Raw genomic sequence first — 18,782 nt, forward strand, 5'->3', positions numbered from 1 at the left:
GGCCTTGGCTCCTAGACTAAAGATTCCCGCGCTCTGTCTATGATATTAACAGAATGGATGTCAGGGTTCAGGACTTGTTCCTCTGAACTCTCAACCCTATAGTCAGAAAAGTATCTCTTGTAGCTCATTTTAAACTGCAAAGGCAAAAAAAAAAAAAAAACACTTTAATGAGCTGAAGTACGTAATGGAAATGTTTGTACTGTTTTTCCATTTGAAGCCCTGAGTCATTTGCTTTAGGATCCTAGGTGATTCACGTGAATCTTTATTAGTTGTAAAGAGCACTGGCAATTGAGATGAAAGGAATGGTTGAGAAGTTTAATACAATTAAATAAAGACATAGAAAAACCCATTTGCTCAGACTTTTCTGCCTGACCAACTAGAACAGCAGGTGATGATGTGGTGGATTCAGTATGACCGAGAATTAGGAACAATTACACCATTGCATACACTGCAAAAACGTTATAAGCTCACCGGCGTCTCTAATAGGTACACCTACTGTATATATGTGCACATGTTTTGATACTATTCAATTAGCTCATCGTGTAGCGGCATCACGAAGCATAAAATTGTGTTGATGCAGGATAAGGGCTTCAGTTAATGTTGATGTCATGCATCAGAATGAGGGAAATGTGATTTAAATGACTCGACCAAGTTAAGAAAGTCCTGTTACACCAAAGTACGCTGCACAGTACTACATGAAGTGCATGTGTTCAAATGATGTAAGACAGACAGTACAACACAACATCATACAACACAATATTGTGTAAAGTTCAGCGCCGACCAGTACACAGTTCTGTATTGACTAAACAATTCTGCAACAGTAAAAATGCGATGGATATAAAAATAAAGGACAGTTCATGGTATTTGGCACCAGATGATCTGGTTTGAGTATTTCAGACTGCCGATCTTCTGGGATTTCCTACAGTATACAGACTACAGTATATGCTGTGTTAGTTTAGCGTGTGTAGACTCTAATCATCACCTGTTTTGCTGGAGTCAGTGTCTGTATTGGCTGTCGGGGCTCCTGGGGGTGATGGGGAGGAAGTAGGTCCGGGAGGAGGCTTGTCACTTTCCTGTGGACGAGTCTTAGAGGTCTCAATGCCTTTCACTCTCCTGGCATGCCGGTTCCCCTTATAGTGGGCCTCTGCTTGACTCTGAAATGAAAAAGAAGTTTTAAACTACTGCTGTTCGCTCAGTATTGCCCAAAACTATCTTATACTTAGAGCTAAAATACTGCAGTGTAAAAATAAGCACCCAAGACTGACAAATGCTTATTAAACAAGCAACCCTTTCATTATACTATGTAAAATTCCACAGTGACCGTCATGATGTCATGCCACAGGGACACCAGCTTGGTCATACTGAGCATAATGAACACTTTCTAAGTAAGGCCTGTCCGTGTTGTGGGTGTCGGCCTTTATCCATAAAGAACAAGAGAGTTTCAGTGTATACTCAGAAAAACATCTGCACCATCTGAGATGATATGAGCATCATTGGTCTTAGTACTGAACTTCAAAAAGATCTTTTTTGTCTGTCTGCTCCAGCACACAATACAGTGGCTAACATGTCAGTACTGGTGCTGAGGGAGTCATTCATACGGAAATTAAATTAGGAACAGGTACAACATCTGGTCCGTGTTGGATGAATTATTATTATTTTTTTTAAATATTACTGGATTTGAATGTAATCTACTTTAAAAAACAAAACAAAAAAAAACACAATGTCTAGTCATCAAATATGTATTAAACCATGTATGAAAAAATGTCTACTGCAGTACATTTCAGTGTGAACGGTAATGTGAACGGAGTAATCCTGGAACAGAGTGTAATCTGGAAACTTATTCTTTTATCATCTTTTTTAAGATGATGATAAATATGAGATCAAGGTTTGCAGAAATACAAATTCGACTGCAGCAACTGAAAAGATATGCTGATTTTTCAACGACCGTCATCCTCCTTTACCGTCTCCCTCTTGGTATTTTTAAAAAACACAAAGTGATCTATATAAGGCACTAATGAGATTAAACTAGCACACACACAATTATATATATATATATATATATATATATATATATATATATATATATATATATATATATATATATATATAAACACAACATACACAGTCCCTATAACATATATGAGTCCAGTTCCTCAAAGACCGTTGGTAGGTCAGGCTTTTAAAGATGTTCTGGTGTAATTGCATGTCTTGAAGAACACATTTGTCAGAGAATGTCAGTGAGTAAACAATATATTTAGTTGTCCCAATGGATGTACAGACAGTTTTGTGTTCCTTCATTTTCAGAAACAGTACAATTTCTGATATGTGGAATGCTACACATCAAGTCATCCATCTTTCTCATGATTTGACCTCTGGTGAGGATACCGGTTGTATGTTTCCAGAAATACCCATTTAGAAACTGCCGCCTGAGGTCAACATCCTCGTTACAGAGAAGGGAAGTGGTCACCGTGACCCACATGCATGTTAACTAGTGGTAGTTAAAGCATTAGGTACTGTCCACCACTGAAAGCATCCAATCAAGATGGCACTAGTCATTATTATTTGGAAGAATGTCCTGCGGTCTCTCTCCTACAAGAAGTGAGAGCTAATGACAGCTGCCATTGAGATACACAGAGAGAAAGAATTCCTGACAGAGGAGTCAAGAAAACATGAATGTAAAGCAAACACTGGAAATGGTGACAAAGGAAGACCTGACATGATCCCAGCTCATCTGTGTGACAAGACTGCACACATATTGGGGTGAAATCGGGCCACTTCTCCCTGTCCAAGATGACAGGCTGTGGGCTGTAATTGGCGATGACAAAGCTGTATATAGCTGGATGCCTGTAATCAAAGCCCTCTAAAGCACTTAAGGGGTTGTCTGTCTAAAGACATGAGATCAGATTTGGGGTCATGGAAGCAGAGGAGAGAGGTCACTGCTTAACGAGCTCAGGTATCTGGGATCTTGGAGAAATATCCATGTTTCTGAAAGGCTCTGAACCATCCACAAGAAATATACAAATAGGTGTTGGTGTTGAGGTGTTTATATAAACAACACAGAAAACCTTGAGGTGGATGGGCTACAACAGCAGGTGTGCAGGCGTTCCTAATAAAGTGGTTGGTGAGAATATAACGATGCTAACAACTTTGTAACTATTTAAGATACACTAAACTTAACACTAAGTTTAACTCTGTTCCACTGCTAAGACTGTTACCTCAAATGGCTTAAATGTAATACCTGCCCATTGTGCATGGAATTCTGGTAACTTTTAGGCTTAAAAGACACTCCAGCATATTGTGAGTCTACTCAAATCTTCAAGCCTAAGATGCACCAGAAGGTTGTATAAGGTTGAATTGAAGGTTAACAGCAATATGGCAACAGCTCATGGAGCTGAATGAAAACAAGCTTCCCCAGTTCTTTTAAAGGGCTAATAAGGGCAAACTCCTACAGTGAGCTACACAATAACACATTACTGTTTCTCACAACACTAAGTGTGGGCAGAATGACAGATGCAATAAAAAAAAAAGAAAAACCCAGCAGAAAAAAAAAAATCAAAACATGGCAACGAGTGTGGCAGGAGTCACACTCATTTCACAGCTCTGATATAAAGCCCTGCTTATTTTCGAGAGGTGATTTTAAGCTCCAGCAGTGATGGAAAGAGCCCAGATCCAGTGACTGACAGCCAGCCTTAGAGGAGGGCGAGTGCAGGAGGAGGAAACAGCATGTATTCAACCCTATCTTGCAGCAACAGTAGCACAAAGCAATGACATCACTCCTGCAGCACGGCAAGGTTATACGTCCCGCTCACGTGACAGACGCAGGGACGCGGGGACACTGCAAACTGCTGCCTACAACAGCACAGCAACGCAGTGCCACAAAGCTCCCGGCTTCTGGTTTGATGAATGCAGCGCGTGATAAATGCTGGCAGCCAATCTGCAGCTGCTCTGTTATCACAGAGCGGGGATTAGAAATATACAGATCCATAATGAAGCATGAAATGATGGTGGCATGGGGCGGATGGAGGAAGGATTTTAAAGGAATCAGCGTGATGCTGTCTTCGAAAGAAGCTGCTGCATTCACTCACGCAGGGATTGTAATGTGATCTTTCTAAAAGTGGTAATGCCAAACACAGCAAATATTAAAGCTAGGAAATCTGAAATGCTGAATGACTGAAGCAGTGGAGTTTCTGTGAAATCGTGAACAACTTAACCGATACTTCATCCCAAGGTCTTTTTTCTGCTGATTGATTAGCAATCTGTCTATATCGACAGCCTGTAGCAACAAAACAACGTACGTCACGGTACGGTACATTACATAAACACAGTACACAAAAATACATTAGAAATAGTTTAACTTTTTAACTTTTTTAAAAAGTTAAACAAATAAACAAATAATTTACTAAATTAAATTACTCCTTAAACAAATTAATTGAACTATTCAAATACTTTGCACATTATTTATTAGTTAAATATTAATTAGTTATTTCCAACTCTTAGAATATAAAAATATTTCTTTAATCTAATATAAAAATTGAGATCCATGGGAAGTAAAAAGACGCCATAAGGAATAAACGACCTGTTGAGCCGATGACTACTATACTATAACTATAACTATTATAAAGAAAAAATCTATCTATATCTTATATCTAAAAAAATTAAATAGTTTGATCATTTGAATTGGGTTTATTTGTGTGGACACAGCACAAAGCAGCTGCTGGTGACAGAGCTACTAAAAAGTGTGTTGCATAATCTTTTATCATTTGGAATGTGTCAATCTTTCCAAGAATGCTTGCTTTACAACACTTAACCTTTTTCAGAAAACATGGAATCAATACAGAATTCACAGCTAAGACAACTACAACAACAATCTGGACCAACAATAATCAAAAGAAGCCCACCATCATTACGTGTCAAATGGGACCTATATTTAGCCACACGAGGTTCTAAAATAAATGTCACCCCGATAAAAAGATATGTTGCTATGTCTTTATCTTAATGCCAGCTGGCCGGGCTCAGAGTACCTCCCTGTAAATCATTTGTTACTGCTTTGTCCCAACAGCTTAACAGGCCTCTGCAGACAGACTAGAGTTCTTGGGCTTGCCCTCGTCTCTCTGTGTCTGTGGCTCGGGCTCAATGTGAGCTGTGCATCTGCTGAGTGAAGCTTAAAATTACAGCCTTCCTCCAAGAACAACATATTGTGGCCATGATTACAGTGTTGCTCAATAAAAAATAGCATAGGATTACAGGAAACTCCCAGACCTTGCTTTGGAGCTAGCCTCATGGACTATGTACCTTTTATTACAGTTACTATCTGAAAGGAGGATTTTAACTTAGAATTAAATAAGGGTGAATACATTTCTAGCACAATTTCTATAGTATGGTCAACAATGCCTATTTCCTTCTGAGTTTTGCATAACAATCGTGTTTCTGAAATATGTATGTTTACACGTTGCCTGGTATTACAAAAAGTCTTACAAAAAGTTGTCAAATACCAAAAATTGTTTCCCTTAACTCTAATGTGCTTAACTAGCTCATCATACTCTCACTACATTATGCTAGCCCTCGCTTTTTAAGCAGCTAAATGTTTTTGCCACTTTTGAGAAAATCAATGTTTAACGGACCATATTTTTCTTGTTTTCACTTTCTTTTGTAACAAATAAATGTTAATCAACATCACACACAGGAAGAAAATTGCTGCCTGTAAACCTTAAGATCTAAATCAACTCTGCATACTGATATGGAGTTGAAAAATATCTTTGATATACAGCATAGTTGCGCTGATCTGACATGCTGAGCCTCCACACCAACAACAAAACAACACACAGTTCCACAGTACATCTGCACGGAGGTGGAGCGGCTATGTTCTCCTTCTGGATCTAAATGTGGTTTCAACAAGCTGAAGCAGAACAGCCTTCATCTGGATGAATCACATTTTCAAACATAATCGGTCTTTTTTTTTTTTTTGTAGCTACCGCATTGTTTGTTATGAACAAGAACGTCCAAACAGAACGTCCAAAATAAAGTATCCAGCTAGAGCAACTGCTTAGATAATGCACCTCTGAGTTGAATCGAATCTGGCAGACATTACAGGAGATGATGGGGCGCTTGGTCTTAACCAGTGGGACTCCGAAGGTGTGGTTGATCACCGCCTTCTGAACAGGATCCATCTGGAAGAGAGAAAGAGTGAGAGTTAGACAAATGGAGAGAGAGAATTGAAGCAGCTGTTGTTGACGGAAACCATATCCATAAGGCACAGTCCTATAAATCATGTTGATTGAGAGGTCTGAATGGCCCTCAGGTTAGAGAGCACCAGAGAGAGAAAGGAGGTTAGGCACAGCAGAGGGTCAGGACACCGTGAGTAGCTCTCTGCACATATTAAATAGATCAAGTTATACTCTTTTTTGCAGATCAACGCCTTATTAATCAACACGACCCAACTCATTTCCTGATATTAATTAAGCCCCTGTCATGTCTTTGTAACTAATTAGCAGATTAGCAATTTAAATTCACATCAAATTCAATTGGATGAGTTTTAGCCCTGAATTTCAACACAGAATGACAAGCAAACGCAATTGTTCAAGAAATTACTGGATGCGATAAAAAAAAAGGATCTAACTACTTTTCCAAGAGGTATGTTTTCCTGGAACCTGTTAATCTTTACGGTGTTTGAATAAGCTCACAGCGAGCTCATCTGTCAGATGATCCGGAGCGGAGGTGTATCCTATGACATCACTCAACAATAGATATCATTTCTCCACCTCTTTCTGAAAACTAGCTGGCCTGAACAAGTCACATCTACTTCAAAATAAGCTCCTTGCACATACAAACTGAATTTTTCTAATACTATCTAGACAATTTTCTTTCTTTATTGATTTTATGTACCAATTCCAACACACAATACAATCTCTCCATGTCATAACGGCTACCGAGGGGTCTAACACATGAACACTATGAGCAGGCTGACACATGAAGTGTTTCCTGGTAAAACCAACCAGTGACAAATTTTTCAAACTGCTGCTTATGTTGCATCAAAAGACAGCATAACATGATCAGAAGTAGTGTTATACCTACTTAGTGTTATATGCCCTTCCATATATGCCAATGATTGCTTGGTGTCTTTGTGATTGACAGGGAAGAGACAGGATGTAATCCCTCCCTTCCAAATTTGCTTTTATGTCCCCTGGTCATGAATGCCTGTGGACATACAAACTCTGGGATACAATTTCGTAATCTACAGATGATCGGCATGAGCATGAACACGTTCCTTTTCATTATGGTACACATTTCATACTGTATATGGTTCCCAGTTCTCCTCGAGGTATGATTTGTAAATGAGAAATGAGCAACACATTTTATACAGCATTTATACTAAAGTTCTTGTTTAGAGTGACATAAAAAAATACACCGGAGTCTCTGACAAACAGCATACTGTATCCACACTTATCCACACAATACCTTAAGATTAAAATGCCTTTACGCAGGAAAGTAGTGTGTTAAGACCACAAATAAAACTGTACAATTCTAACATTGTGATGTAATGTTTGTTTAGAAATGCCAGCATACACTAAGAACATGCTATTCTACAAAAGGCACTTCAATCACTTCAAAGTCAATTTCCAATGACAGCTATCCCTTTCACTTTAACTTCTAGGATTGATTGGATCTGACAAGCCCGTCTATGACAGCCTCCCTTGGCTGGATGAAAGGAGAAAAGCTGCAATGAATATTAGCCAACCCCAAAAAAAAAACAGTTTGAAACTCCACACGGGTGTGGTATCCAGGCAACCGTTAATAAAAAGTAAATAATCAGTGGAGTTAAGCCATCGAGCAAGGCGTGATGGCACAGGCAAACACCATATAAAGAGGAAAAGACTGATGTCTCTAGATTGCCTTTATCTCAGTACTCATCCCAAACACATAGACATAATATTTGCACAGTCTAGAAGAGTGCTGGATTAGTCACTATGTCTGCACGGTCATGACTCTCCAAGGAATTAACCGCAGATGGCAGTCATTTGGCTTAATCTGAATACCTCAAGCTAGAGCTAGCAACAAAAAAGAATATAATAGTCAGCACTAATCAGATTAGACTGGTCTTTGGAGCTGTGTACAGAAAGACTGGAATGGAGCGCTGGCAAATATGGATACCGTGATCTTAATGACAACATGATACATTTTTGTGTCATTATTATCATCATCATCAGGTGTCATGAGAAACTATTTATCCACCAGTGGTTTCATTGTTCTTTGTTCTACTTCAAGCATTACTTAAAATGTTATAAATGCTAGACAAAGATCCCTGAACTTACAGTGGCCCTTGCAGGTGGTTTTGTAAGCCAAACCTCAGCAAAATGATTTATTTTTATACAGAGTGTTAAGCACTGGGATGATATTATGGCCAAATCGCCCACCCATACTGGAAGAGCCTTTCATTAGCCCCAGATTAGTTACAGGGCACTGATGCTTTTTACACTCCATTTTAAAGCACTTTGAATCCACCCACATGATGAATTAATAACAGATTCCTGAATGTCAAATTGCTGCTCCAGCCCAAATTCCAAGGAGTCGCCCCTTAGGTCCTCGAGAATCAGAACAAAAATAGCTATATATAGCTAGCAAAAATAAAGTCTAGAACAGCATTATTACTAAGTGTAAAGGACAGAGACATGAGGCCATATGGCATCAATCAAGAAGAATGATCTCACTAATATAAAGCTCCACTCTTGACTAAAGTAAAGCTAATATATCACATATTCTGCTATAGCATAAGTAAGATATTAATCTTGAGAGATAATGTCCTCGGAACCAATCTTCCAGACAAGCACTCCTCGTTTTCATAACCACATGAATTTCCTATTCGTTTTAGTGCAGTTAGTGAATAATTCATGGTAACGACTGAATAATATGAAGTGTATAATTGTTTAAAAGAAATTCTGCATCTATTAAGCAGGGTGCAGGACTGTTACAGAGAAATTATTTTATTTCTTTAGTTTTTTATACCGAATATCAAATTCTACTTACAACATTGTTATTGATTTTGACTCTGTTCCACAATCACAATCACATGACAATTTAACAAAACTGAACTAGGTGAGATAGGCACAGGCTCCCCGTGACCCGAGGTAGTTCGGATAAAGCGGTAGAAAATGAATGAATGAATGAATGAATGAACTAGGTGAAAGTTTGAAGATAAAAAAAAAAAAGTTCTTAGAGGCAAACTCAAACTTAGTACTCAACAATATTAAGGTAAAAAAATTATTTTTGTAGCACCTAACATTGCCCGTGTCATCACTGTACACATCAACACAGTGATCCACTGTGCAGCAAGACATTTAACATCTGTGGTGTCAAGATGGTACGGCAAGTAAACCGGACTCTGCTATCTCGTCATGTACAGGCAGAAAACACATTTTAATCTATAGGGCTTAATACCTCACACAAAACACACACACAAATCTTAAACACATTTGGACTCGAACAAAAACATCTTTAATTAAATGACGACATGAAGCTGGCATAATCACACACATTCCACACACCAGAGACAAGTGAAACTCTTCTCTCTGCTCTCTCTTTGTAAATACGTCTTTCTATAAGGATATCCGACATGCACTAATTGACCCGTAGGAATATTCCAGCTACATCAACACAGATATAAAAGCACACCTCTCTCTGCCTGAGTAACTCACCTTTCTGTCCTCAGCACACACAGCCACATCCGTCCTCCTGTCAGAGCACACACACACACACACACACACACACACACACACACACGTGTGCTTGTGTGTTAGCTTGCAGGAAGGGATGTGTAAATGGAGTGATGAACTTATCCAGAAGCAATTCCACCTGATTATCCCACACTCACTTGTTCTTACTGTACATACACTAATCCGAATGCTCACACCCTCTGGAGTTTACAGATCATTACAGGAGTCTGTTTGTCCTTTTCTTCCTGTCGTCTGTTCACACACTGAGCAGTAGTGTTAAGATCTCTCTCTCTCTCTCTCTCTCTCTCTCTCTCTCTCTCTCTCTCTCTCTCTCTCTCTCTCTCACACACACACACACACACACACACACACACACACACACACACACGCACACACTTATTAATAGCATTGCTCTTTTCATTTTCTCCTTCCTTGTCCAACTTTCTTCCATCTCTTCGTCTCACACAAGCTCTCATTCATATTTACACCCCCACCCACCTACCACCACCACCATACAGATAACACACACACACCAACACCCCCACCCATACTTACTCAAGCTGTCCAGATGCAGAGGAAATGTCTTACACTCTTACACTCTTCCACCCTCTCTCCTATTCCCTCCTGTCACCCTCTTTTCCTTTCTTCTCTTTCAGAGTGTCTGTCTTTCTTCTACGCCCCTACTGTATCAGCGCACGACTCTGCACAGCTTGCCGGATTCACCCCTCCCCCAGCTCCCCCATAGTGACTCAAACTCTCATACTAAATACATCCCAAACTCCAAAAGATTTCAAGCAGCTGCTACTCAGCCTCAATCAGAGGAACATAGACCATAAAGCCTTATGGTTCTTCTCTTTGAATGAAATTCTTGCCAAAACTGTCTTGAAAGAGCAATCTTGGTTATCATTAGATACCTTATGACTGTGGCAGTCAGCATATACATTAACATAAACTATAATATAACCATTTAAATCTTTAATAAGATTCAATAACATTTCTGAAGTTGATCGTATGACTGTATCTTATACCACAGCAATTACTAAAAATAATATGCTGTCTACTCAAAACTGTCTATACTAACATTTTAATTAATTTTATTTATCCTTTTACATACTTGTACTTATTAAAAGATCAACCCGGTATATGCTTTATCTATTTTAAATTAGTTATAATGTTGTGGAATGTAACTACTGTAGCATAGCATAGCAAGCTAGTTCTTGTTAAGTAACATAAGTAAATAATGTCTAAAGTCTTCCTAACTTAGCTGTAAGTGTTGTTATAGTAGCTCTTCAATAATTAACAGGTCATTCACTCACTCTTACTTTTTCTCTTTTGAAGTTAACAAGACAAAAAAAAAAACTAAACAATTTCATGTTACAAGGAAACCACAAAGCCTTCTTGTCTTCTACAGCTTTACCTCCGACACTGGAGACTCCACCAATGCCAAACAAATATCTTCTTACAAACAGTGTAATCATATCAAGGATAACTTGTTTCTAATGTGTTTATGATGCACATCTTATATACTTTTCCTGTGTAGGTGAGCCTTCAGAAAAGACCATGTAGAACAAGCATTTTACATTTAAATTTCTCATTTTTATCTCATTTAGCATTGAGGGTTAAAGGACCTGCTCAGGGGCCTAACAATGGAAGGTTGTAAGCTTGAATCCCAGGTCCATCAAGCTGTCAATCAGTATGTCCCCAAGCACATTAAAACAAACCCAGGATTTGTTAACTTCTGTTAGAGCTGTCCAAGATGCAATAGAAAATTAATCAACATCTTCTGACAGACATGAATTGAGAATTCAGTAGGGGCTTGGTACAGTACACCTTACTCTGGCTCACAGACTAAAATGTTCACATGAACATTTGGGAAGATATGGGCTCATTTAACTTCCATGCGTTCACATGGAAATGCAATACATTGACAAAGGAATTTTTAAAATATGGAAAGTCTCAGGAATTTACAAGTTTCTACATGTCTGATTTTGTTTGCAGAGGAGATGTTTCCTGAGCCCAAGTCTTTACACACCAAGTGTTAATATAAATGTTACTACAGGTAGAAGTGTGTTATGGTGAAACACGGTATCCATCCTTTCGTGTGAAAGTGTATGTGATGCATGTTGATGTTCAGTGTATAGAAGTTGCACGTGAATGTAATGTTCTGTAGGATTGAGTTGGTTAAATTATATGTGAGTCATAGTTAACAGTGAAATCATGGTAATATTAAACCAAAGTTCATTGTGTGCTATAATAAAAATGACTGGAAAGTATTGTGTGTGAAGACTTCATGCACTTCAAGAAACCACCAATCGTAGAACATGCAGCAGGTGAACAATAACAAGTCCACATTTATCCTCCTTGATTTACTGACTTTGAGAGGAAATTCCTGATTCTGCAGTGTAAGCGTGTGCCAAGCTTTCCTAAACCCCCACGCTCCAGCCAGCTGAGGTAAATTATGCAGGAACGTCACCCACACATGAGCACATCCATTCAGACAAGCAGGTACATGGCAGGGCACATTAAAGTCACATTAAATCTCTTGTGTCTTTTCAGTACACAAGACCAGGTCTAATTTAAACAGAAGTGTATAACTATGGTGAATACTGTAAACATTGTGGCGAATGATGTGAACTCAGCCAGAATGTCTCCAGCAGGGTGTTTTATGTGTCAGCATAAATCATTTGACCTGTTTAACAGTTACAGGAGACTCTCTTAAAGAAACATTCTGTTTCTTTTCAGTGGTGGTGGTGGTGGTGGTGGTGGTGGTGGTGGTGGTGATTGCTCCAACAAGTGGACGCCAAAGCCAGAGATTTCGACAGCTGTTTACAGATTCCTTCCCTGTCGCCAAGCCAGGAAGGACACAAGAACTAAATATTTCATGTAGATCATAGTTTTAACACTGGTTTGAACTATGGATAAAACGTTTAAACCTCATATTTCTGTATCTACTGTATCACAAAAAGACAGCACAATTCATCACTTCTTCGCTTAAAGCATGTATTAGTAACTACTATGGAATAAACTACAAAAAAATAATAGGAAATTATGCAGTTAAAGGTGCATTGGAAAATATTTGTCAACAGCAAATGATGGAGCTGTGTAATTTATTTATTTGAATTATTTGAGCTCGCTCATCATTTCTGCCTATTTACACAAAGCGCTACTACAGTATGCTACCTTGAGTTAGCATTAGCAAAGACTGTCATGACATAATTTTCAACCATGCTCAGACATTAAGCAGCTTGAAAGCCAAGTTCTAACACTGAACTAAACATGAACTTTGGTTCATGCTAAACGGTCAATAGTGTCTTGTTTTTCTCTGTAAGGTGCTTTCATTTAATTTAAGCTCCAGTTTAGTCAGCATAGTACATGATAGGCCATTCAGCTGCATAAGGGCTAGCAGGCCCACATTGATTCATCATGATGTAATTGATTAGTTATTTAAAGTCGGTGATTATTTATATATAATATATGCGTATACCCTATATACACATACATAATGCACTTACATGCCAATCCAGGAGCAACTTTGTGAGTTATGTGTGGCCAGCTTCATCACCTTAAACGTTAATAAATTACTTCATTATGGAATAGCACTGCCAGTGTTTATACAAGTTTATCCTGCATTTCTTGTCATTAATTTCTTGAAGCATGACATGTTATTTTTGCTCATCGGGAAAGTACGCACTGGCTGTGCTGAACACTTTCTGCCATGTTTTTCTCTCCTAACAAACCTTTAAAAGAGGAAACAGTTAATTAATTAGCTTAAAATTTTATATTTAATCTCCAACTAACTGAAGGCTTGTGCTTGCATTTTGACTCTCAGAAAGTATCTTGCATAAGCTACAGTTTTTATATTATATTATATTTCAGGGTCCCAGTGCTGTTTTATTGGACTGCTAACTGCTGCACTCTTCAAGACAATGTCCAGGTGTGCTGTCCTGTCCATTAAAAACCAAGGTCATGAGATTCTAATTCCATTAGTTAATGCACCGACACTGCAGTATGCTTTCAGCAGTGTCCTAGACAGGAGGTCAGACCATCCTTCCAGTCTCTCCAACACCCCCATCTGCTGGGCATCAGGCACATCTCCCCATCACACACAGCCTCAGGGAGCAGGAGCCACAGATTTATAGGCCACAAAATGCCAAACTACCAAAAACATAGCTGAACAAAAATGACAACTTGAAAAGACAATAGTTACAATTTAGTTATTTTAGACACATAAAAAACAGAAAAAAACATCTGTTTGAAAGATGTTCTAATGAAACTGATTAAAACCATAATTTTATAATTTCCAAAATTGGAGAGAAGTTTTGCTTTCAACTGCAGCTGTAAAGTCAGTAGGCTATAACTAATTTTAATGAATCCTAGATACTTAAAAGATTAAAATGTCATTGGGCTTTCTTAGTAAAGTATAATTTAAAGGATTTGGAAGAACAATAGGCAGTTTGCTTTAGATGAGATGATCTGGCACTTCCATCTGTGCTATCATACATAGCCAAAGGGGAAAGCAACTTTTACACTGGCAACAAGTGTGAGCAAACATCCAAGCCAACATTAGATATCTAAGCCAACATTCGAACCACAAGTTAAAATTAGGTTTGACACAAAACTTGAAGCAGTTGTCTTTTTTAAAGCGTGTTCTTTTAAAAGCATCCTGTAGACATGGAGGAGAAACTGAAATGATTAGCCATAAATCAGCTCATGTTTATTCATGACCCAGGGCAAATCAATGCCATGAGCCAATGTAAACAACCGGAAGACATTTTATAAGGGTTCAGATGACGTTTAACATAACGGTGATGGCAAAACATCATTATCTGGGGGTGTTAGAATGATTTAAGTAACAATGTTCTAGCACACGCTATCAGAGGCTGTCTGCAGTGAATCAGACACCTTGGCTGGTTGATCAGAATCGATAAAAGATAAATTTATCTAGAGATATGAGGCATGGATTAAGATGAAGCATTTCCATTGTGAAATTATGAAAAGAGCAGGACAAGGCAGTCTTTACTCACTGTGTTAAAATTGTGAAAGAGTCCAACACTGTGAGGCGGAGGCGTTTCCATGGGGAACTGCAGGAAGGTCTTCATGTCCAGATGAGGCTGGATCATTGTGGGGGTCCGCAAAAATGTTGGGACTGCCCCTGTTCGGTTGATACTTCCTGTGGAAAATAAAAGGAAGATTTTATGTGAGAATATGATCATTTGAATGTAAACGGGTTTGGATTAGAGATTCTGAAATAAGGTCCAGGCATTCAATGTGTAGGCATTAAATATGTGGTTAAGGTTGAGACACAATTCAAAAAACACTATCTGTAATTGTACTGTATATGTTTATTGCTACAAATATCCATGTCTGTAATGAAATTTAATTCCGAAGTTGGTGTGGCCCAAACCAGAAAAGATGTATATTTTTTTAAATCTCACCTTTTTCATTTGTATTAATTTCTTTTTCTTTATAATTGCCAACCTTACCAAGACCTTGAAAAAAAATCTACATTGCCAGCCTCATATTTGTATCTGTTCATCCCAACAAATGTATTTGTATTTGATTACATTGTCTATGGTGCCTTACATGGAAGTGTAAGAATGGTATCGAATATTACAAACAGCATTCTGATTTGAAAAGAAGCGTTCAGACCCCAAATAAAATTCAGCATATCATTGTGATTCCTATGTCCTTGTCTCACTAAGCCTCTCACTCTCTCTCTCTTCATCTCCTTCCTCACTCTTCCAATCTCTTCTGCACCTTCTCTCTTTTCCTCATACTGTCTCTCTCCATTAATCCCCTGCCATCACTGCAACCTTGTGGATAAGGTTCTAAAATGAGCTGCTCTCCAGAATGCAGCTTTACCAAGTAGTTACTTAAAGCTGCTTAATTTTCACAGTTGGATTTTCCTCGCCTCCGGTTCCCAGGAGTCCTAAATCTTTTCTTCTCTTCTAGGTCGCTCTCTCTCTCATCTCCACCTCTCTATTTCTCCCAGACATTTTCTCCACTTCTTTTTTTTTCCTAATTTGTTTGTCAGCCTCTTTTTTTATTCCACAGTGCACATCTCAGACGGGTTTCTCAGCAAGAGGCAACAGTGGGTAGGGCGGGGTAGAAAGCCTGGGCCTGCTGGGAATGCTTCTGTCACCGAAAGTAGCTGACAGGATGTGATGAGAAGAGGGGAAAAACTGGTAGGAAAAAAGGAGAGGAGAACAGACTGCGTTTGAAGGGAAAATTGTGTTTGTTCGATGCTGTAGAGTTTCAGGTTATGATCATGTGCTCATCATTTTCCTTTTCTGTTTCGTATACTCTGGCACAAATAAGCCTTTGCTTCATTAAGTGATAGCAAGTTTGCAGACCTGCAGGTCAGTATACACACAGCACAGGAGAAAGGAGGTGGAACAGAGATAAATCAGTGGTGGATGTAGAACTGGAAATCAAAAGAAAGAAAATCTTGGTGATAAAACAGGCAAGGAAGCTTGTGAATAATGCTTAATCTCTCGTTAACAAACAAAACATTTTGTCCTTTTTTTACAGGCAAATATAGGCTGTATACTCACGATTGCTGAAACCACTGTGTGGCTTTTTGCTTAGGTTTGTGCTGGGAATGGTGTGTGTGTGCATGTGGGTGTGTTGGATGGGGTGTAGAGTGTGTGCATACTGTATGCATATATGAAGTAAAGCTACAGTACAGTAGATTTGGGGGGAAAAGTTCAACATTCAGAATAATAAGCCAAAAGTAATAAAAACTATTAGTGTCTATCACTGTCTCAGATAATAGGTCTATAGTCATAGCTGTCCAAGATAAGTCTAAGACCAGGTCTTAAAGGGTCAAGGCAAGTCAAGATTAAGTCCAAATGGAAGCAAGACAGAATGAAACTGAGACCAAAAGACACTAAATCGGTTTCAAGCCTAATCAATCGTCTAATTTAAAGAAAGTTGGCTTCACTTGGCATTTTATTTCAGGAATTATTTTGTGCATGAGGAAGAAAAAGTATATTCACTAATCCTCAAGTTAGACCAAGGCATATTTATCAAGATTGAGGCTTGAGACAAATGCCAATAGTTTAAAGACATGTCCAAGCCTAAACAGATGACATTGCGTGACTGGACTTGATTCTTGAGACTCTGTCCTTTGTATGCATAACTTCAAGTGGTAAAATATGTTCTCAAAGTCAAAAGTACAACCTCCGGATTTGTAAAATCGTTAAAGGATGGAATTATCTTTGTTCATTAGTAATATGTCACATCTGATTATGGCACTATGGAAACCCATAAATGTTCCTTGGCTCGAAGAACTAGCACAATCTCCAGCAGGTGTAGCAGAGAAGACACTTTTACAGCTGCAGGTAATGAAGCAAAGCAGTGGAAAAGGGAGGAGTTTGTGTGTGTGTGTGTGTGTGTGTGTGTGTGTGTGTGTGTGTGTGTGTGTGTGTGTGTGTGTGTGTGTGTGTGTGTGTGTGTGTGTGTGTGTGTGTGTGTGTGTGTGTGTGTCATGACCAGCCTCTGAGTGCAGTTGTCCTTACAGTCCCCAGGAGTCATAATATGTTTGACAGTGCAACACAGCCACAGTATATAAATCAGGTCCCTTCCTCACCCCAGTGTATAATTACATCATTAAAATTAAAGCACCCTTTCGAGACCCGGTCCTCACTATAAATCACATTTGTAAATGTCCATGCAGGCATTTGTGAGAGATTAAATACAGAGCTTAAGTACAATATAACACATTTGTACACATATGCACATGCAAAGGTAAAATAAACTCATGTGTAATGTCATGATTGGTGGATTAGGTTTTAATCATCAGCAACATTACATACGATAACAAAAAACATGCACATAATCACATGGACAGCTGTCCCAGATCAAAGTGTTACACATCAACTCAAACAAGAGTGCTGATTAGCCATCACAGCATGATCAGATGCTCTGCTGAAAGACAAACAGCCTTGATGATGATACTGTGGTCTTAACAGCCTCATCAAACCTCCACAGAGTGCACGTAGTTATGTTGTTGTGTCTCAGGATCTAAAGCCTCCCTTAGCTGCCCCAGAGAACCTGATCAGGGTTGTGGGGTGAATGATGGACAGGGCTATCTGGGGAGACAGGGAGGGGGACGGTGCAGCATTTGGAAGTTGATAAAACTTTGTGACATGCCAGGAATCCTGCAACACATGCAGAGGGCCATAATCACGCCTTTTAAACAACCCTCAGTGCGGGGACCATGCCAGTGACCACAATATTACAGCCAACATAGTGTTAGTGTATACTAGTACAAACATGGCAAGAGGAAGCGGTTGTAGCTAATGTGAATATTTCAAAGAGCTGGAAGGGGGATTGAGGAGCTGGGTGCAAATAATAGAGCTGAGACTGGGAGAGAATAAGTAGACAGAAGAGCAAGCAGAAGGTCATAGTTACAGGAAAGCAATTCAAACTCAAACAACTCTATTTAATTCTGAAAAATGGGGATCAGTCTTTTAATAACACTCACTTCTTTGGTGCATTTGTTATTCAAACTGATCTTGTGAACTGAACTAAAACGCGATGAACACATTTTAAAGGTCATCATGAAAGTAATCATGGAAATGGTAAATAAAGTAAAATGCTGAGATTTCTGATATTGAATAAATTTAAGGATTAAAAATGTATCAATAATTCATATTCAGTTAAATACAGTGGGTCTTTTGGGATTCTTTGAATTTTCACACTGTCTTTTTTCTTGTGATTGAGTGGTTTGTTCAAATTAGTACCTTCAGGGGCAACAAAGCACTAAATGTTCTCTCCAGGTTTTTAAACATGGGGTATCAAAGGGCCAAAGTTACACAATAGATGAAATCAAAATATACAGCCAAATGTATATGAACATAACACCTATATATTAAGTGTTGCCACAAATTTTGAATCACCCAATTGTCTAGAAATCTGTGTGTTTTTTAGAATTAAGATCTACCAAGTCAACCTATTGCTAAGTTGTAAAAAAAGTTTTATCTGCTAAATGAATAATAATAATAATAATAATAATAATAATAATAATAATAATAATAATAATAATAATAATAATAATAATAATAATAATAA

General features: G+C 38.5%; 1 protein-coding gene across 3 annotated transcripts in view; it reads right to left on the bottom strand.

Annotated features, from left to right (window-relative positions):
- The window catches only part of znf385a (zinc finger protein 385A), a 63,372-nt gene that overhangs the window by 14,886 nt on the left and 29,704 nt on the right, over positions 1-18,782 (bottom strand). The window contains exons 2-4 of one of the 3 annotated variants that reach the window (XM_027170736.2): positions 14,732-14,877; positions 6,057-6,167; positions 983-1,154 (exon numbers count right to left, since the gene is read on the bottom strand). In XM_027170736.2, the coding sequence (XP_027026537.1) occupies positions 983-1,154; positions 6,057-6,167; positions 14,732-14,877 (429 nt within the window). Of the gene's footprint in view, positions 1-982; positions 1,155-6,056; positions 6,168-9,689; positions 10,022-10,262; positions 10,401-14,731; positions 14,878-18,782 lie in introns of those variants that run through there. The other 2 variants (XM_027170738.2, XM_027170737.2) reach the window with 2 other exon arrangements.

Source organism: Tachysurus fulvidraco, chromosome 23, assembly GCF_022655615.1.
Source record: "Tachysurus fulvidraco isolate hzauxx_2018 chromosome 23, HZAU_PFXX_2.0, whole genome shotgun sequence".
Taxonomy (NCBI): domain Eukaryota; kingdom Metazoa; phylum Chordata; class Actinopteri; order Siluriformes; family Bagridae; genus Tachysurus; species Tachysurus fulvidraco.